Source organism: Palaemon carinicauda, chromosome 19, assembly GCF_036898095.1.
Source record: "Palaemon carinicauda isolate YSFRI2023 chromosome 19, ASM3689809v2, whole genome shotgun sequence".
Classification (NCBI taxonomy): Eukaryota; Metazoa; Arthropoda; class Malacostraca; order Decapoda; family Palaemonidae; genus Palaemon; species Palaemon carinicauda.
Window position 1 is genome coordinate 109,389,516 of NC_090743.1, and position 20,821 is coordinate 109,410,336.

Consider the following 20,821-nt stretch of genomic DNA (forward strand, 5'->3'; position numbering starts at 1 on the left):
CCACTCAATATACAGCCTGTCCAGGTACTGTTGACCTGTCTTCTGATTCCTTCCCGCTCCAGCCTGGGGATTCGGCTGTGGCTGGGACTTAGGGTTACTAGCTTTCATGGAAGGTCTTCCTTCTTGTCCTTTGGATTCGGCAATCACTGGGCCTACTAGTTACCAGCTTCCAAGAGAAACCCCATGATGGCCTCTTCCATTCCTGCAGACTTGGCTGTGGTTGGACCTTTGGGTTATCAGCTTCCAAGGTAAACCCCAGGGGGTCCTCTTTCTTCCATTTCTGTAGATTTGGCTGTGGCTGGATGTTTGAGGTACCAACTTCCATGGGAAACTCCAGGGGGGTTTTCTCTTTTCTCTTCCTGCAGATTTAGCTGGAGCCTGTCCTTCAGATTATCAATTTCCAAGGAAAGCTCCAATGAGGGCTATTCTTTCCAGTTCTAAGGATTCAACTATGGCTGGACCTTCAGGTTACCAGCTCCTATGGAAATTCATCCTTCCTGCTCTGTTGCAAATAAATTTGACAATCCAAGAAATTATTCAATATACAGTATTTATGTTCTTGCTCAAATGTATTTTCTAGAGGTCTCATTATGATGTAGGTCGCATAGTGTGCAGATTTTTGGCAAAAGATCAATATGAATATAAGAGAAGTATTCAAGAATTTAGATTTTTAAGACTCATTATATTATTTTTTCTAGTTTATGGCCATTGGGTTTTGGCTACAAACCATAAAAGGAAGCGATTACTGTACTTGCTATGAAAAACAAATTGGTAATTTTACCAATATATTTGTAATTTAGGGGGATGAATAATTACCATTTTTGATAAAGGTTTTGTAGAACATACTGTATTAATTTCAAATAGTCTCTGTTTAAAACGGTACACATGCATTCATAGAACTTGGTTTGAGATTGTCAGATATTTGCAAAGACTATCTACCCTTCCTTTACTGTGTAGTTTAATTCCTTAACTTAATTTTAAAGATATTATCGTGGCACATTGGGAGATGCAATTAACTTACCAGCAGATACATCTATAACTCCTGAAGGTTTGTTAGTACCAGGACCAATGACAGATGAGCTAAAGTCATATCGCGGAAAAATAATAGCGGTGATGGGCTCGCGTAACAATTGGAGCCAGGTTGTTAAGGTCAGTATTATAATATTTATTAGATACAGAGGACACTGTATAATACACCTATTTGTATCATGTGCATTGCAATTAATTTGAATAATTTTTAGTTAGGATAGTTTAATGTTGGTCATTTAAAATCATTGTAAATTGCAGTAAATACAGTACGATCAAATACTTTGTGATTGGAGAAAGCTTTGGAAATACCAAGTTTTACTGTTAATATCTGCGATGTTATTTATTGAAAAAACATTGCTGACATCCAAAATAGGAGGCAGTTTACTTACAGAATTTTAAAGTTATTGATAATTACCCTCCTATTGTTCACAATTAGAATACTGTTGGTATTATGCCACGATAAGTTTATAGTTGTAGGTGACTGCTTACGATACAGATTTTTTAAAACCATTTATGAATTTCATTTCTCTTTAAATATGTGAACAAAAGTTTCCATTTCATTTCTGTAATAGACTAAATGATAAAAATGTTAAATGGTTGGCTGTCATGTGAAGCTAACAAGGCAGTTATAATATTGAAATATTTATAGTGAATGCTGGTTTTCTGAGGTAGTGTTCTACAGCAAAATTCCCTTAACTTTGGAGAACTGTAGGGTAAAGCAAACATGCATGCAATTTTTAATTTCACAGAACAGCTTGAATATATGATTGCATAATAATTTGCATATTGGTAACATGGACTGATTCTTAGCTATAATTTTGATGGCCTAGTAGATAAATTGTTTATTTGCAGATATTTGTATGCATATTAATATTTTTTCATATTGGTTTTTGAGATTCATGGGAGTACTGTATAGTACTGTACTGTAGGTTTAATTTCGACTAACCTCCCCTGATGTTTATATTGCTTTGTCCCCCAAAATTAAAATTTTCTTGTTCTTCCCCTCAAGTTGTCATGCCTCCTACCCACCAAGGCAATGTCTAGTGACTAATGGTAACTCAAGGTAACATCTATTGACTATAGCAACTCTAATCAGTCACGGGCGTTGCCTGAATTGGCAATGGTACTTTCCAGGCTTTTCCAGAAATTTTGGAAACTAAAGATTTTTTTTCATTACAAGTATTCAAACATAAAGTAATATAGCCTTCATTGAACGTCAGTTTTCAAGTTAAAGTAACTCAGAACTGATGTAGAATGTAAGGCAATAATTATCAACCACTTACTAATTTTTTTATTGAAAGTTTAATGCTGGTTATTTAGAATCACCTTCACTATGAACTTGGCGTTTCCTTTGTGGTTTTAATTTAACTATGAATTAGGTTATCTTCAACATCAGTCGCTTTATATGTCTATAAAACAGCGCACTCGACTTTGTGGGGGTGTTTTGTGTTTATGTTTGGAGGAAGTATGTTTGATTACATTTCCTCTTTTCAGTTCTGTTCAGATAAGAGCTGGCTGCTGTAAACTTCATACTTTATTTAAGTTAACATTTGGTATGCATCTTTTCTAAGTGTTGTTTTACAGCCAGAGTAGATTTAGTAAAAGTTTCTCTATTTGCGTATGCTTTGCTGATTTCCTCTCAGGCACAAACTTCAAGTCTCCAGTGTTCAAGATAGTAGCAGATCTGATACTATGGGAATAGGTGTTCAGGATCAACCCCTTGTTATCTGTATGATGATATGATTTTTGCATGGTTGTAAAAGAGAAGAGATTTTTTTGTAATAAACAGTATGTTTTGTCATTTTAATCTTGATTAATTCGTCAGCGAGCCAGGTTCATATAGGTTTAAGACATTTACCGTGTTCAGTTTTAAAGAATTAAGTAGTATCGATAGGTAATGAGTTGAAATACTCATTTTGAACGTTTCATTCATTAAGAAATACAGTCTGTCCTCGCTTTTCACGAGTTCATTCTTTGTGATTTCGTAACATAGAGAACCGTATAACCTATAAAATAAAAAATCACATAATCGCGAGTTCAAGAGAATTAGTTTTGCGGTGCGACAATTTCAAATAGCCCTCGCTCCTTTTCACCCAGGCCGCTTCGCTCCACTTCCCTCTCCGCCCAGCACAACATCCCATCTCACGTTGACTCGGCCTCAGTCTTGCATTATCTCTCCTCGTGTGTGCATCTTCCACATTGTTCCTTTTAGAGCAGAATGAAGTTTTCATGTTAAAAAAAATGATGTATTTGTATTCAGTAGGTACATATTCCTGGTCCCCTTTTTGTTTTGTTTCATTTGTTGATGTCGGCTACCCCCCAAAATTGGGGGAAGTACCTTGGTATATGTATGTATGTATATTCCTGGACATTGTTTTTATTTACATGGTAATACGTTGTAGATATGCGATTCCCTACAGTGCTAGGGAAAAGATGTGTCATGCTTCAAGACTGCTGCGTAGAACTTCGTACGAAAATGGTTAGTGGTCTTTGTATAAAATACTGTATGTAGACTTTGTATCATTGTATGCTTATTGTGCAGTATTTTTTATTCACTATACAGTACTGTACATAAATTACTATATGTATACTGTACTCTACAATATGTAAATATAGGCTAAATTTGTGGTGTGTTGTTGAACAGTGCGAGTTGTCTGAACGAAAACTGCAAATACTTACATTTTAGTTAAGCTGTACTGTAGCGCTGTAGTGATGGTACTGTACATATATTACAGTATATACACTACAGTATCAGCGAGTGTTATATTAGATAGGAACAACAGTGTTTTGTTGTTATAATTATCTCGATGACTACTGTACCGTAACCTTACCATGGCCAGTACGTAGTGTACACGTGTGCACATGTACTGTACAGTCATTGAAATATTTGTATTACAAAATACTTATACTGTGATAAAAACCAAGTAATAACAATACAATATTAGGCAGTAATTAGTGTGTTAATTGACCGCATGCAGGCAGTGGCCAATGAGTTGGTAGTCTATGGCAACAAGTATTCGCGGATTCTCACTCTTTGCGCCTGTGTCTGTTACCTAACCCCTGTGAAGAGCGAGGATTGACTGTAGGTGATGAATATGGATAAGCTCTTCTGAGAGTATTTAATTATTGAAAATAGTTATTTTGGTAAAGAATCCAAATAAGTTACTTAAGTTCTGATGCCTAATTGTTGCTAAGACTCCCTATCCTCAAAAATTTCGTAATGATATAGATCATTATCACTAAATTATTAGCTTTGATGCAAGGAAAGTCTCTCATTCTGTTCCCATATAGTTTTGAAAACGTTTCTTTAAGAACAATTTATAAAATTTTCTATTTGCTAACTTGAATCTGAATAATTAATTCTCCTTAACATTTTATGAGTGGGAAAAAAAAGGAGAAACGAGATTAAAAAATTTATTTTCTCCACCGTATTAGTTTATAATGGAAGAATTTAGTCTTGATAAATGCTATAAGTTTACTTTACTCATTAGCTATTTGTTTTTGAACAGTAAAATTTTCAAATTCAAGAGTACGACAGTTTGAGCATTAGTGTGATTTGTTCGAAATCAAATTTTATTCATAGATATTTTTTGAGAAAAGTTATTGTCTTGTTACATATTCTTAAAATAATTCTAATTACAGGCTTGGTAGCATCTAGACTGCCTAATCTAGCATCAACTCTGTTAATTATAAGAAAATTTCATGCATAAAACAAACTAGCATTTTGTTCAGGGTAAAATCTAGAGAAATTTGATTAAAGGGATTGAAGTTAGGAGTACCCAGCCAGCCCTTTATTATACTGTAACTGTTAACGAGACACAGCCTTTAACAAGTTTTCTGGTTTAGATAATAATGAGCTTCATTGTATGATTTTTCTCTTTAGTTTTAAACAAGCCAGAACTTAGTGGTTATTCTCCATCCATATACCAAAGGCACTTCCCCCAATTTTGGGGGGTAGCCGACATCAACAAGAAACAAAACAAAAAAGGGGACCTCTACTCTCTACGTTCCTCCAGCCTAACCAGGGACTCAGCCGAGTTCAGCTGGTACTGCTAGGGTGCCACAGCCCAACCTCCCACATTTCCACCACAGATGAAGCTTCATACTGCTGAGTCCCCTACTGCTGCTACCTCCGCGGTCATCTAAGGCACCGGAGGAAGCAGCAGGGCCTACCGGAACTGCGTCACAATCGCTCGCCATTCATTCCTATTTCTAGCACGCTCTCTTGCCTCTCTCACGTCTATCCTCCTATCACCCAGAGCTTTCTTCACACCATCCATCCACCCAAACCTTGGCCTTCCTCTTGTACTTCTCCCATCAACTCTTGCATTCATCACCTTCTTTAGCAGACAGCCATTCTCCATTCTCTCAACATGGCCAAACCACCTCAACACATTCATATCCACTCTAGCCGCTAACTCATTTCTTACACCCGTTCTCACCCTCACCACTTCGTTCCTGACCCTATCTACTCGAGATACACCAGCCATACTCCTCAGACACTTCATCTCAAACACATTCAAATTCTGTCTCTCCATCACTTTCATTCCCCACAACTCCGATCCATACATCACAGTTGGTACAATCACTTTCTCATATAGAACTCTCTTTACATTCATGCCCAACCCTCTATTTTTTACTACTCCCTTAACTGCCCCCAACACTTTGCAATCTTCATTGACTCTCTGACGTACATCTGCTTCCACTCCACCATTTGCTGCAACAACAGACCCCATGTACTTAAACTGATCCACCTCCTCAAGTAACTCTCCATTCAACATGACATTCAACCTTGCACCACCTTCCCTTCTCGTACATCTCATAACCTTACTCTTACCCACATTAACTCTCAACTTCCTTCTCTCACACACCCTTCCAAATTCTGTCACTAGTCGGTCAAGCTTCTCTTCTGTGTCAGCTACCAGTACAGTATCATCCGCAAACAACAACTGATTTACCTCCCATTCATGATCATTCTCGTCTACCAGTTTTAATCCTCGTCCAAGCACTCGAGCATTCACCTCTCTCACCACTCCATCAACATACAAGTTAAACAACCACGGCGACATCACACATCCCTGTCTCAGCCCCACTCTCACCGGAAACCAATCGCTCACTTCATTTCCTATTCTAACACATGCTTTACTACCTTTGTAGAAACTTTTCACTGCTTGCAACAACCTTCCACCAACTCTATATAACCTCATCACATTCCACATTGCTTTCCTATCAACTCTATCATATGCTTTCTCCAGATCCATAAACGCAACATACATCTCCTTACCTTTTGCTAAATATTTCTCGCATATCTGCCTAACTGTAAAAATCTGATTTATACAACCCCTACCTCTTCTAAAACCACCCTGTACTTCCAAGATTGCATTCTCTGTTTTATCCTTAATCCTATTAATCAGTACTCTACCATACACTTTTCCAACTACACTCAACAAACTAATACCTCTTGAATTACAACACTCATGCACATCTCCCTTACCCTTATATAGTGGTACAATACATGCACAGACCCAGTCTACTGGTACCATTGACAACACAAAACACACATTAAACAATCTCACCAACCATTCAATTACAGTCACACCCCCTTCCTTCAACATCTCAGCTTTCACACCATCCATACCAGATGCTTTTCCTACTCTCGTTTCATCTAGTGCTCTCCTCACTTCCTCTATTGTAATCTCTCTCTCATTCTCATCTCCCATCACTGGCACCTCAACACCTGGAACAGCAATTATATCTGCCTCCCTATCATCCTCAACATTCAGCAAACTTTCAAAATATTCCGCCCAACTTTTCCTTGCCTCCTCTCCTTTTAACAACCTTCCATTTCTATCTTTCACTGTCTCTTCAATTCTTGCGCCGGCCTTTCTTACTCTCTTCACTTCTTTCCAAAACTTCTTCTTATTCTCTTCATATGACTGACCCAGTCCCTGACCCCACCTCAGGTCAGCTGCCCTCTTTGCCTCACGTACCTTGCGCTTTACTTCCACCTTTTTCTCTCTATATTTTTCATACTTCTCTATACTATTACTCTGCAGCCATTCTTCAAAAGCCCTCTTTTTCTCTTCCACTTTTACCTTCACTCCTTCATTCCACCATTCACTGCCCTTCCTCATGCTGCCTCCAACAACCTTCTTGCCACATACATCACTTGCAATCCCAACAAAATTTTCTTTTGCTAACTTCCACTCCTCCTCTAAATTACCAGTTTCTCTTACTCTCACCTCGTCATATGCCATTTTCAACCTTTCCTGATATTTACTTTTTACCCCCGGTTTTATTAGCTCTTCAACCCTCACTAGCTCCCTTTTACATCCACCTACTCTATTCCCCCACTCTTTTGCTACAACCAATTTTCCTTCCACCAAAATATGATCAGACATACCGTTAGCCATACCCCTAAACACGTGCACGTCTTTCAATCTTCCAAACATTCTTTTAGTTATCAACACATAATCCATTAATGCCCTTTCTACTACTCTTCCATTTGCCACTCTTACCCATGTATACTTATTTTTATCTTAGTGGTTATTCTGCCTAAAGAAAAGAGCTTAGATCCATCATGTGTTTAAGGTTTACTTTCCAACTTTAATTTGTTTTGCATAGTATGTTGAGCAGAAATACTATCGACCTAAATGAATTTGAGGGGATATCTTTTTTCCTCTGGTTGTACCAGGAAGATCAAACATCCTAGCAGTTCAGTGAAGGTAAGAACCAGATTCCTCCTTATCTTGTCTTACATTATTAACAATTCAAAGGATGAAGTCTGTGGGAGTTCAGATATGGAGCAATTTTAATGGAGAATGATGTCCTTTATTCATTCCGATAGGCTCCTTACCACACGACATTTTCAATTTCATCTGTCTAAATTGGAATAATATTTTTTTTTCAACTGTACCTAATCTCGATTCCAGTGATGAAGAACCATATATAACTGCCAAGTTGTTGAGCCAATCCCAGTCAATTTTTCCAGGGAATTTTCTTTAAGATTAATTCCAAACCTCTTTGTTTAAGGATCCTTTCCAAGAAGGATGGGAAAAGCTCTAAATCATTTACATCTGTCAGAGAAATAGGGATCAGATCAACTCTTCATGTCAACTGATGAGAACTTGAAGCGATATTGAAGGCCCTTCAAATTCAGGAGACATTTTTGGTAGAAAAGATCGTGGCAGTATTTGAGCAGATTTGATAGGACTATGTCTCCCTTATGAGATCTATGAGAAGGGAAGGTGGTGCGAGGTTGAATGTCATGTTGAATGGAGAGTTACTTGAGGAGGTGGATCAGTTTAAGTACTTGGGGTCTGTTGTTGCAGCAAATGGTGGAGTGGAAGCAGATGTACATCAGAGAGTGAATGAAGGATGCAGTGTTGGGAGCAGTTAAGGGAGTAGTAAACAATAGAGGGTTGGGTATGAATGTAAAGAGAGTGTTCTGTATGAGAAAGTGATTGTACCAACTGTGGTGTATGGATCGGAGTTGTGGGGAATGAAAGTGACGGAGAGACAGAAATTGAATGTGTTTGAGATGAAGTGTCTAAGGAGTATGGCTGGTGTATCTCGAGTAGATAGGGTTAGGAACGAAGTAGTGAGGGTGAGAACAGGTGTAAGAAATGAGTTAGCAGCTAGAGTAGATATGAATGTGTTGAGGTGGTTTGGCCATGTTGAGAGAATGGAAAATGGCTGTTTGCTAAAGAAGGTGATGAATGCAAGAGTTGATGGGAGAAGTACAAGAGGAATGCCAAGGTTTGGGTGGATGGATGGAGTGAAGGAAGCTCTGGGTGATAGGAGGATAGATGTGAGAGAGGCAAGAGAGCGTGCTAGAAATAGGAATGAATAGCGAGCGATTGTGACGCAGTTCTGGTAGGCCCTGCTGCTTCCTGCGGTGCCTTGGTTGACCGCGGAGGTAGCAGCAGTAGGGGATTCAGCATTATGAAACTTCATCTGTGGTGGATAACGGGGGAAGGTGGGCTGTGGCACCCTAGCAGTACCAGCCAAACTCGGTTGAGTCCCTTGTCAGGCTGGGAGGAACGTAGAGAGGAGAGGTCCCCTTTTTTGTTTCATTTGTTTGATGTCGGCTACCCCCCAAAATTGGGGGAAAGGCCTTGGTATATTTATGTATGATGTCTCCCTCTTCTGCATGACTGCAAGTGATAGATTAATTCAAAATTTTGGTAAGAAGTAGAATGCACTGATAGGTACATTTTGGTCTCAAGCGGTATGGTTTACTCTTGTGTGGCCTGTTATCCAAGTGAGAGAGGTTTTTATGCAATTAGTCCATTCAGATAAACAATTTTTAATAATTCTTTAGGTCCATAAAAACTACATCTTATCGAATAGAGTCCTATCCAACATATCCTTAGATGCAAATGACCTTCAAGTTCTGTAGTTCGGCTTTACAGTACTAGGATCCAAAAGACAGTTTACTGATGATATACAGTACATAATTGGAAGAATATTTTGATCACGTCAAGGATTTTATGTTACGAAATCTAGTTATAGTAATATTTGTATCTTTTTGTGTTTCCTTTACTTCTGTGTGAAATGTTCAATATCCGGTATACATATGCTGATTTTTGTGTTTGTACAAAAAGATTAGATTTGGTAATATCACGCATTTCAGTGAATATTTTTAAATCTATTAATATCAAAAAGATTTCCAGTAATCATATTTATTTTTTGGATTTTAGATATACTGTACTGTAATGTTACAGTATTTAAAGAGTTTGTGTTTTGAACCTATGAAAAGCTTTTGCTTAGATCTCAGAGTAAAATTAATTTCTGTTGATCTTAGCATCAGAAAACCAATCGGGGAACTGCAAGCAGTTTACTTTAAGGTTGTCTTTGGTAAGCATAAGAGGATTTTAGTTCTTCCTTGATTTAAGAGCTATAATAAATTTGTGGATAAAGGTTTAATTCTTTTATTTCTTTCTTTACAAAAGGAAGTGGTACTGTAGTTATTAAAGGTCTAATTTTCTGTGACCTGTATGAGTCTCTAGGATATTGTTTGGATAATTCTACAGACCTTTGTGACTAATTTGTTTTGTGGTACAAGAATTTCAACACTACCTCTGTCCAAGAATGCAGTGTCGTTCAGTATTACTATTTAGTCGCAAAGCTCCGAAAGATTGAATCAATCTAATCAGTGATATGAAAATTAGGGTTTATGATATACAGTACTGTTAGTAGCACAGCACAGCTTTAATCAAACAATTTTGCCAAAATATTGTTTGGAAAGGGTTCTGGTAACACCTCAATGGCGTCCAAAATCTGTGTTCGCTAAGAATTATGTTAAGGAGTCCTTGTTTGTGTCATAAATGTTGACAAAAATGGATTGTAAGACCAGTAGTGGCTAGTAGGGTGTGGTCAGATAGAATAGTGAATTCAAGTGGTAGTTTGATATAATTTTGCTTGGGGGTTGCAGATTAGTAATCTTTCAAATTTAATTGTTTTGGTTTTGTAAAATTATATGTGAAGCTTGGTAATTTATTTTTTGTTACATAAATGACCAATGGTAATTCTAGGATGTTATTTAATTGATAATGGGAAAATAAATGCCCTATTGCTTTCCTACAATGCCTACCACCACCTCCAAAGTGTGGGAGTCGGCAATACGAACATCAGGGAAATGGTGCGACTTTGAGACTGAATAGGTGATACAAGCACAGCATGTTATTGTTGGCAGATGCTGGGGAGTCTTATTGCTTTACTAGGATCATTAGTATATTGAAAGGAAAGAAAACAGGATATTTCTTAATCTAAAGGATTAATGTCAACATTCCAAGCTTCCAGGAACAAAAGCAATATGAATATCAAGTAAGTATAGAAATAAATATTTTTAAAACCTTTTTTTTTTTTTTAACTTTTTTTTTCCTTTATAAGCTGCTTACATTATAGCTTGTATTTTAGTAAAATCTGGTGCCAGCAAAAGCTTATTCAGTACTGGGATAAATACAATTTTTTTTCTAACATTTCATATCATTGTACACCCAAACCTTGATATTAGAATGTCTCCTTTCAAATCGAAATTATTTAAATTTTTGTTTGTCGAGATTATTTTGATGAAAGTAATCCATTCTTGTTTTTTCATGTTCCCTAAAGCATATTCTTTTGATTTTAAAATTACCACCTATAAATAAGAATTATTTATCATTCCTCGCAGTTATCTTTCAATTCTAAAAAAAATACTCAAATAAAAACAGTAATATTAATAGGCTTTTATCAGTGTCTTTTGAAGCAATTATAGGCTAAATAATTTTTCTACTCTATTAATCAGTGCATGGAGAGAATTTTTCCTAACATCATTCAAATTTGTAATGTCTTTTGCAGTTTGCAGAATTTTTACTTAGTCAAGAGTTTCCACGTGTATGTACACTTCACAAAGGAGTTGAAGTATTCCGTGCTTCTGGAGCACTAGTTGTACCGTCTTGATTGTATCAATTGCCTCACCAGAATCTGCAATACCAGGATCACCAACAAGTATGCTCTAAATGATAATTATTTTACAGAATCAAGAATCTAGGTAGGTTGCAGTTTGCTCATTATTTCCTGTAGGTTGCTCTACTAATGACAGTTAAATATGTGAATTATTTGTTTTGTAGAGCAAAACTTGGAACATCTCTTGATGATGCAATAAATTGTAATGGCTGTAATGTAATGAGAATCCTGAACATTGAAAATCCAACTCATGAGAAGATCAGCTATTTATTTGATAATCTACTGTATTGTTTTTATCTGAGATTTATGGTTATAAAACTTGGCTTAGTCCAGCTATATAAAGTAAGGCTTAGTCCAGCTATATAATTTACTTTGGAGAAAGGTGTAATATAATTCAAGTTTCCTGGCTCAACTTCATTAATGCAGTAGAAGTTTCCTCAGATTTGAACATGGCTGATTTATCCATTGATTATGAGTTTGTAATTTTTTGTTCATTACTTTAGTAAATAACTAAAAATATATACTGTACCTTATATACTCGTGTAACAGCCTATCTTGCGTATTGTGCGACCCTCAAATTTTCACCCATAAAATATGATTTTATCATATATCTCGTGTATCATTATCATGCGAGTTAATTTTTGAGAAACTAAATTACAACAGGCTAACATTTTTTTTTTTCTTACTCCATTTCTTTATTCCATCTTCTACTTCAATGGGTTAGAAAATTAAAAGATAAGGTTAAAAGTATCGTTATATTCATTGCATAAACGCATACAGCCACAATAACAACTGAAGAAAAAAAAAAAGTTTTGTTATGAACATTCGAATCAGATAGCAGCTGTTTTGTTTGCATATCGATATTGTGCGATAGTAAACAAAGTAGCATAAGACTGACATTTTACATTATACCCTTATTTACTATAGAGAAAAGATAAAGAAAATATACTGCCAAATATAAACTAACAAGCTGTAAATGAAGGTGAGAAAAGAAACAATATTCATAGCTGCTATTCTGTTTGGAATTGGAGAAAGCTGTGTCCAAAACTGGAGGAAATAAGAGAGAAATTTAGTGGAACCTATGAATTTGCAAATCATGTAATTAAATGTAAATGCCGAATTTCAAAGATAAATTTACAGTATCTGAAAACAAAGAATATTGTTTTGTTATAACATGATATACGTAGTTTGTGAAGATTTATAACCAAGCACCACAGCATTAAACAAACAAAAAATAAATTATCGTACATCGGCAACATGAATGAAACTCCGGTTAGCTCGGCAGTAAATAAAATAGGAGAGCAGTATTTCAAATGAAACTATTTTTTTCTCTTTTTACCTCAGTAAATGGATATACAGTTTGAACGATGACGTAGCTTAGTCCAAAAGTGTATATGCTAATTTTATTTCTCATGTATGATGTGAAACCCTCGAATTTAACTTCAAAACTAATCTTCAAAACTTGCATGTTACGCGAGTATATACAGTACAGTAGTATAAACACTCTGTAGAAAGTCATATTTTACCTAATACAATTTTAAAATTTAAAGTATTTAAACAAGTTTACTGTATTTTGGCAAAATAATTTTTGTAGATAAATCATGTGCTGAAAAACATTAGTAGTACTGTACAGAAAGTCTACAGGTTACAACAGTTTTGACTTGCATCATAGTAACCATAAAGGAATATGGTATCGATATATTTGGTTAACTTCATTTCATAATTATGTTTGTCCTCCTTGTGTTTATTTTTCCTAGTTATTTTTTTATGTTCTAGTGCAATAGTGATTTATCTAAATGTGTTCCAGCTAGCATCAAAACTATAGCTACATATAGGAACAAATCTCTGATGCAATCTGAGGACTTACTGTACATTACATTTACACCTTTTTAATATTGTTTTAGAATTTGTATATCAGATGAGGATACCTGCTGATTATTTCATTGCTTGTATCAAGAGTGTACAGTTAATCTCAGTGGTAGGTGGATTATGAATTAAAGTTAGAACATGTTACTTTCATGTGGTTTGTTCAAGTCCATGAATGAAAGTAACCAATAGTCAAATGGCCAAATTATAGTCTCAGAAGCTCCCTACCATACATGGAAGGAAACACCTTGTGAGGCATGACATTTTCTTCAAATAATTTATGACCAATTAATATATCATTTACTGGTACTTTTTAATAATCTGATTTGATTCATGTGATTTACGTCAAATGATTCTACATTGAGACCAATCAGCTCTGATGTGGAATTGGGGACTATTGAATTACCTCAGAACTTCTAGGATAGAATTATGCATCAAGATGAATAAATAATTCTCATGACACTTGAAAGAAACATCCTTTGGACTTACTCATATTCATAGCCTTTTCACTTTCCTGTTGTGCTGTACAGCCAAGTCATCTTCACTCAATATAAGAGAGGTGGCTACCTTGGACATTAGACAAACGGTTTTATTATTATAATCTTTTCGTATGTAAATTGTTTTTAATATTAGTTGATTTGTATAGATTTCATGATTATTTCTTAAAGATTTATATAATACACAATTGACATGAATGAAAGATGAATATTAGTATCTTAATAGTATATAATGGTAATAAAATTTAAAAAAATTATAAGTTGATATACATTAATGAATTTTATACTAATTTTTTTAATCTTAGATATTTTATAATTTTATAATATCCATGAGATTATAGTTTAATGTTATTCATAGGTCAAGTATTTTGTAAATAATGAATATTTTATTTCTTTTGTGTAATTTATAACTTGTTGTGTCAGACCATACCAAAGAGTTGTAACAATATTATATTCTTACTTATTGGTCAGAATTTTTATGCCCTTCCTATTGTTATTCAGCTGTAATTATGCACAAGTTGTTAATTATACATTGTTGTTAATTCTGGCTGTATCATTGTTTTGATCACATTATTGCATGAGCTATATTTATTTCTGAGGTCATCTGATAACCTCTATAACACTAGCGCTTATATTATAACAACATGAAGTAGAGCTGTGCAGATAGTTGAGAGGATGATTCTTAGTGCATTAGATAATCACACCATTTTCTCGATGCCATTTGCTGTTGATTATGATGGCACATATAGTGTGCTGTGCTAGACTTACATATATTTTGATTAGTACTATAGTCATTTTTGTACCACATGAAATGTTTCCAAGAACTTTAGATGAATTATTTTTTTGTGGTTTTCTAAGTGAATAAAAGCGAATTCAGCAGCATTCATGTTTCAAAGGGCTAAATTGTTTGAAAATTGTTTCTCATACATAATACAAGTGTAGTGTGGCTTCCAGATCAAGGAAGCTGTGCGAGATCTTGGCTCTTGAAATAAAACGGGACATTGTGCAGCCAATAAAGGGCTTTTAACAAATTAAAAACCTATTTTTAGGATGTATTGTGTGACTCCCAAGGGCTTTCCTGTTAAGGCTAGAACAGAAAATCCTAAATGACATAATATAATATAGAAATATTGTCTTCCTAACCCTAGAGCCAGTGTATCAAAAAGCAAGACAGAAACTTAGTGTGTATAAGGGAAGCCTAGGGTTCAGGCTCAATTAAACCTTTCACATCATTTACAATGCTGAATTCATTTCATAACTTAGGACACATCCACCACTGAGAACCAATACTAAGACTGAAAAAAATGCTTACCTGGGTGTTTTTTTCTTGTCTGGCAGTCACAGTTATGTCCCACTTCCCTACACAAGTCTGAGGAGGAGGAAGGGACTTGAGAACACCACAGCACCTCCTTAAAAATAGGTTTTTCCTTCATCAAAGCCGCAATTGATGACTCGGTAGATATGCCTAAAGGCTCCCCTAAACCCACCCCCTCCAACCCTAGCTCACAAGGAGGGCAAGGTTGCGGACACTACTGGAAAATAGGGCCTCAAACTCCCAACCAACTGAATTCAAGTAGGGGAGGTTTCCAATAGGTCATCTTTGTTTGGTTTGGAGATAACATTCATCTTGTGAAGGTGGTTGATTACAGCAGTGAGAAGGGTGGTTTAAGGTATATAAAGTTTTTGCCTAACAAAAGCTTGAAGCAATGTTGGAGAAGCAACACCTTCCTTCCTTTCCTCACACAATAGAATCCTGCTGCATCCTAAGCACCCTAACTATTCACAATCTTCCGACATTGGCACAAAAATACTTTTCAACCATGCTATCCACATCTATTGTTGTCCAAATGATTTAACCTTTCCTCATTTGAGCTGACTCTAAACACGGTTGACAAATAAAACCCTTTGCTCTCTAATGGGCAGGGGAAATTGTTGGTTTACTTTGCCTGAAATGAACAGACTTTGGTGAGCACAGAATATAGTATCATATTGATATTTACTATTGCTTTTTCCTTATCTAATTGTTTTAAAGATTTATGTTTAAAGGGTAATTTTTTGTTATCTGGGTAATTGCTGCTTTTGGTAAATGGCTTGTTTTATTTCAGTTATTGAGAAAATAACCAGCTACAGTACTTACATAAGAAATGCAAATTGCAATATTGGTTCATATATCTCTATGATGGGGTTCACTGTACTGGACTTGGGGATGAAAAAGGTAAGGAAAATATTATCTACAAGGCTGATAAAAATACAATAATTCAAAATTGCCTTGCAATTGTTATAGAGCTGTGTTTCATAAAACAAATGAAAGCCATAGTACTTAACTGGTTCTTAAAACAGCATATTGTACTTGATACCATAGACTCGAAGCTTTACATAATATGACAGTAATGCACAAAATATTTTTTTCCAGACAACAAAACTTTGTCCATCGTGAGACTTATAAAGAAAGATTTAATACTTGACAAATGATAACTTCATTGTTTCTTTTACATTTTTATAGCAGTTTATTATGAAATGATATTGATATATGTACACAAATAAGTGGAAATCAAATAATTCTCAATACAAGAAGCATCAAAAGGCTGAAATAAAGAATGCATAAATTTAACAGATGGTTGATAGAGGTTAAAATTCTTTCTCGAATATACACTGCACAAATAAAGATCCTTCTTTGGTAATATAATCAATATATAAATCAAATTACCTCTGTATACCATTTTATATCACCTTGCAAGCAACTATCACCAACACATGTATTTGGGTTTCCTTCTTAAGCTAAAAATAATAAAATGAATACTTAGATACTTAGAATGCACATATTCACTGTGACCTTACAGCCAATTGCCATGGACGGTTAGAACCCTTTTGCATATTTCAGTAGAGAATCACAAGTGTTAGCATTTAATTACTTTTTCATTACAAATGTGTACCTGGGACAGTACTGTACTTTATCATGTTTACTTGTATTTAGTCCTCACAACTACAAAATCCATTCTTCAAATAAAAATACATGCTATTGATTTTAGCTTTACCCTTTCAAAGTGAGCCTTGCACTGTCAACCAAAATGCTGATGGAAAAAATTAAACAGTTCAATATTATTTCTGATTTAAAATTGTCTAAATCTTTAGTTCTTGATTTAATGAAATGTATAATTTATATCATTATTGCAAATATGGTGATCACCCCTAAGTTAAAATATCTTTACAATTTTATAGAGATTATATTTTCACTGTAGAATTCTATAACACCAACTTTGAAACCAAATCCAAGGAGAAAAAACAAAATTAGTTAATGGTCGTCCACAATAAGCATGTCTTAATTAGATATTTAAATGTCACAGGATTATAAAAAATCTGCTCAACTTTAAGGAATATTTAAAGATTGCTCTTAAATAAAACTGAATTACAGTATGTGGTTTTCAAACAAAGTGTCAGGTAGTATAACAAACCTAAACTGTGAGCAAAAACACATGCAATATATGGTGCATTAGATATATTTTCAGCAATTGTGGTATTCAACATTCAAATTCAATGAAACTACAATACAGTACATTTCTAACAAATACAGTTTTAAAGCTTTTACAAAGCAACAGTTTTGTAATAATTTGCAGCTCTGTGCACTATAATAAATTGACAATTAACACAACTGATATTCATAGCATTTTGTAGTATAAAAAGGTACTTTTTAATGAACTTAAATTGCATGCTTTTAACATACTGTACTTATCTCTTATGGCAATAATTTATAGATTGACTCTCTTATTCTGCATATGACAGGCAGCCACCAAAAACATTAGCAGCTAATGTTTAGGAATTGAGGCCAACAAAACTAATCATAAAGTTGAAGAAACTCAGCTGTCTTGTCCCGTTGACAGTAAACTGATGGCTTTCTGAAGATTTGACATTGCTGTTTTGGAATCTTCATAGTCTAAGGCAGATACAGCCCATCGGCAGTACTTCTGTGCTTTTGTAATCAAGTCCGGACTAAGTTTTGGTAGATTATCTAAGAAAGCAAGAGCAACCATATAGAAAATTATTTTACAACTTGAAAGGAAACAATATGATTATTATCATTAAACTCCCAATGCTCATATTGCTTTTACAGTACTTGAAGTTATCAACATCTACCCCAAAAAATAAAATTTTCTGCTCTGCAGTTGATGGCCACTAACTAGTCGATGATACAACTTCTTAAATCTTTTCTTGTCGCTGGTATCTACATATGACTTCTTCATTTTGTCTCTAAATAAAAGTAGAATTGTACCGGTATCTTAGTTTTGTTCCTGTGCATATACAAAATTTCATTCTTTTAAATTAAGGAAGGTCTTCAGTGGGGCTGGAATGGCCATTGAGTTCATGGGTCAGGTATCCATGGCTACCCCTAGTAGCCATGTAGGGCAGAGGTGCATGGCCCCCCTGCAGCTTCCGTCGGCCATATGACAAAGGAACTTTGGCACCCCTCCACCTTCCTACCTACACTTTGGTAGCCTGTGTTTAGAAGTTGGACAAAATGAGGCTGGCATTGTGTGGAGCTGATGGCTATGGGCTGGCAGTGGAGCACCTATCAGTACGAGACTAGGGCCTCCTTTCTACCATGATCTGCAGGGGAATGAGTATAGGTTACTCCTTCTGTCTGACGAGGTCAGTGCCAGAGATTCTTACCCGCTGTTGTGGGATATCCTGGTCCATCATCAGCACCCAATTACGTTGCTGGGTTCGTCTTTGGCAAAACGTGGTTGTATTCGGGAACCCCCAGAGCAGCATGCCACACCACCTACTCTGGCTAGGTACGAAGGTAATAGGAATTCATCTGGCCAATGGAGGCAAACAATCCAGTCTGTGGGTTCCTTTGTAGATGTTCTTGCACTCGTTCGTGAATGTAATGGACTGAGTAAGGCCACCTTGGTTCTGCCTTCAGAGAGAACTTGGCCATTACTTGGCACTTTGGTGCCCTCAAGGGTTGAGGCTATCTCTGGACTTCCCTTGGTTAAATCTGGCTAATTTAGCTCTGGATCGAGTTGACAATTAAGTCTGTGAATCTAAGAACTCTCACTTCCAGTCGGTCAAACAAGATCTTGTCCCCCGCACCCTCGAGGCAGAGAAGTTTCTGTGTGTCAGAGAAGCCTACGTCAGCACCTCTACAGGTTGATCCATCAGTGTGCGCTCTAACGGAGAAACTCTCCATGGACAGACTAAGGTCGGATGGCACATCACTCTCAGCCTCTGAGTCAGCGGCCAAAGAATCGTCTGCCATGGCCTCCCTCCAAGCTGACTCATGGCCTGACCAGTAGTAAAGTGTGGTGACATATTTTGTAAAGTCAGCTACCCTGAAGTTTTTAAAGAAGTCCAAGAATCTCATACTGTCTGATGGAAAGTTAGTGACCTTCCTGACATACCAGTCAGCAAACCAGTGACTAACCGATTCTCAAAAGAAATCGGTTCAGACATAGCTCTAAGGCTCCGTAACACGTTGGTGCTGGCAGGCGTGTCTCTCCTTCCTAGGAGTCACATGCAAGCTGCGGTAAAGAAGTGGTGAACTGCTTCACAGGACTTCATGATCTAGTGCGTAGTCTTGTTTAAAAGCCCTAGGCCTCTGGCGCCTTTCCTAGACCCCTACCAACTTCTATTCGAAGGGAGTCTGTGCATGCACAGTCCTTTCAGGTCACACAACCTGGTCCCTCCAGGAAGAAGGGAGGGAGAGGGAAATGCTATACCAGCGTTCTCCCTCTCATACACCCGTGAGTAGGTAATGCCTGTCTGGCCTTTGGGCAAACTGGCTGACACTAGGCTGAGCCATTGGTAGTGAGTGTCCTTCAGGATGGTTATTTACTACTTTTTTAGGACCTTTGGCCCCCATCTCACATACCAGACAGAGGTGGAAGGGATGTTGAACACATTTGAGAGAAGTCTCCGGGCTTCTACAATCGAATCTTCGTGATGGAGAAGTTAACTGAGGACTGGAAACCGGTCACTGAACAAGTTTGTTTGTCAAACAAAGCTCAGAATGGAAACAGTACAGCCTGTGCTGCATTCTATGAGAGAAAGAGACTCCATGCTTTCAATGAATCAGAAGGATGTTTACTTCCACGTACACATTCATCAGTCATCTCAGAAGTAACTCTGCTTCTCTTTCTATGATAGTGTACCAGTTCAAGATACAGTGCTTCGGACTTTACATTGCTCATTAGGTGTTCATTCAGATGTTGTCCCTGGTAGCAACTAGGGCCCATTCACATGGGATATGATGTTAATGTATCTCAACTACTGGCTGATCCTAACCTCCTCCATGAGGCACTTACTACAGGATCCAGATCAACTACTTGAATTTTGTCACAATCTGTGGATAGTGACACAGTGAGATAAGTCGAATATCATACCCAAACAGGGTTGAAGTGACATTACTTGGGCATGCTAATCAACACAACAGCAGCAAGGGTCTTTCCTTCATACAAATGCATCAGATAACTCTAGGAGGTAGCATGACCATTCCTGTCCAAGACAGTAACCCTAGCTCGGCACTGGCAGAGTTCTAGGCCACCTTTCCTTGCTAGCAAACTCAATCCTCATGGCCACTTCCATCAGGGATCCTTTCAATAGTATTTGAAGGATCACTGGTCAGCCTACAGGGATCACTTAACCTTCCTGTTCTTGCCTCCACAACTCCGGACATGCACCTTTTCCCAGATGAATCAGAGGGGTGGGGCAACATCTGAGCAACTTGGTCTTCTCAGAAGTGTGGTCAGAAGAGAAACATCTACTTATAAATGTCTTGGAAATGCAAGCAGCATTTCTATCCCTGCAAGCCTTCAAAGAATGTCTGAGGAGGTGCTAAGTAGTGTTTATGAGTGACACCCCCAACAAAGTAGCCTACATTATCAAGTAAGGGAGCAGCTTTCTAAGTTTACAAAACAGATGACCATCTGGGCATCATTTTATGCCGTACAGTTGTTCGCTTGTTACATTCCAGGGAAAAGGTA

At 36.7% G+C, this 20,821-nt stretch overlaps 2 protein-coding genes across 2 annotated transcripts in view; one reads left to right on the forward strand and one right to left on the reverse strand.

Annotated features, from left to right (window-relative positions):
* Positions 1 to 15,331, forward strand: part of LOC137658720 (TBC domain-containing protein kinase-like protein) — a 129,881-nt gene extending 114,550 nt beyond the window's left edge. The window contains exons 18-19 of the mRNA XM_068393717.1: positions 984 to 1,149; positions 11,371 to 15,331. Of these exons, the coding sequence (XP_068249818.1) occupies positions 984 to 1,149; positions 11,371 to 11,472 (268 nt within the window). The 3' untranslated portion in view covers positions 11,473 to 15,331. The remainder of the gene's footprint in view (positions 1 to 983; positions 1,150 to 11,370) is intronic.
* Positions 15,332 to 16,158: 827 nt separating this feature from the next.
* Positions 16,159 to 20,821, reverse strand: part of LOC137658721 (vacuolar protein sorting-associated protein VTA1 homolog) — an 89,016-nt gene continuing 84,353 nt past the window's right edge. Inside the window, exon 7 of the mRNA XM_068393718.1 lies at positions 16,159 to 17,847. Within this exon, the coding sequence (XP_068249819.1) occupies positions 17,696 to 17,847 (152 nt within the window). The 3' untranslated portion in view covers positions 16,159 to 17,695. The remainder of the gene's footprint in view (positions 17,848 to 20,821) is intronic.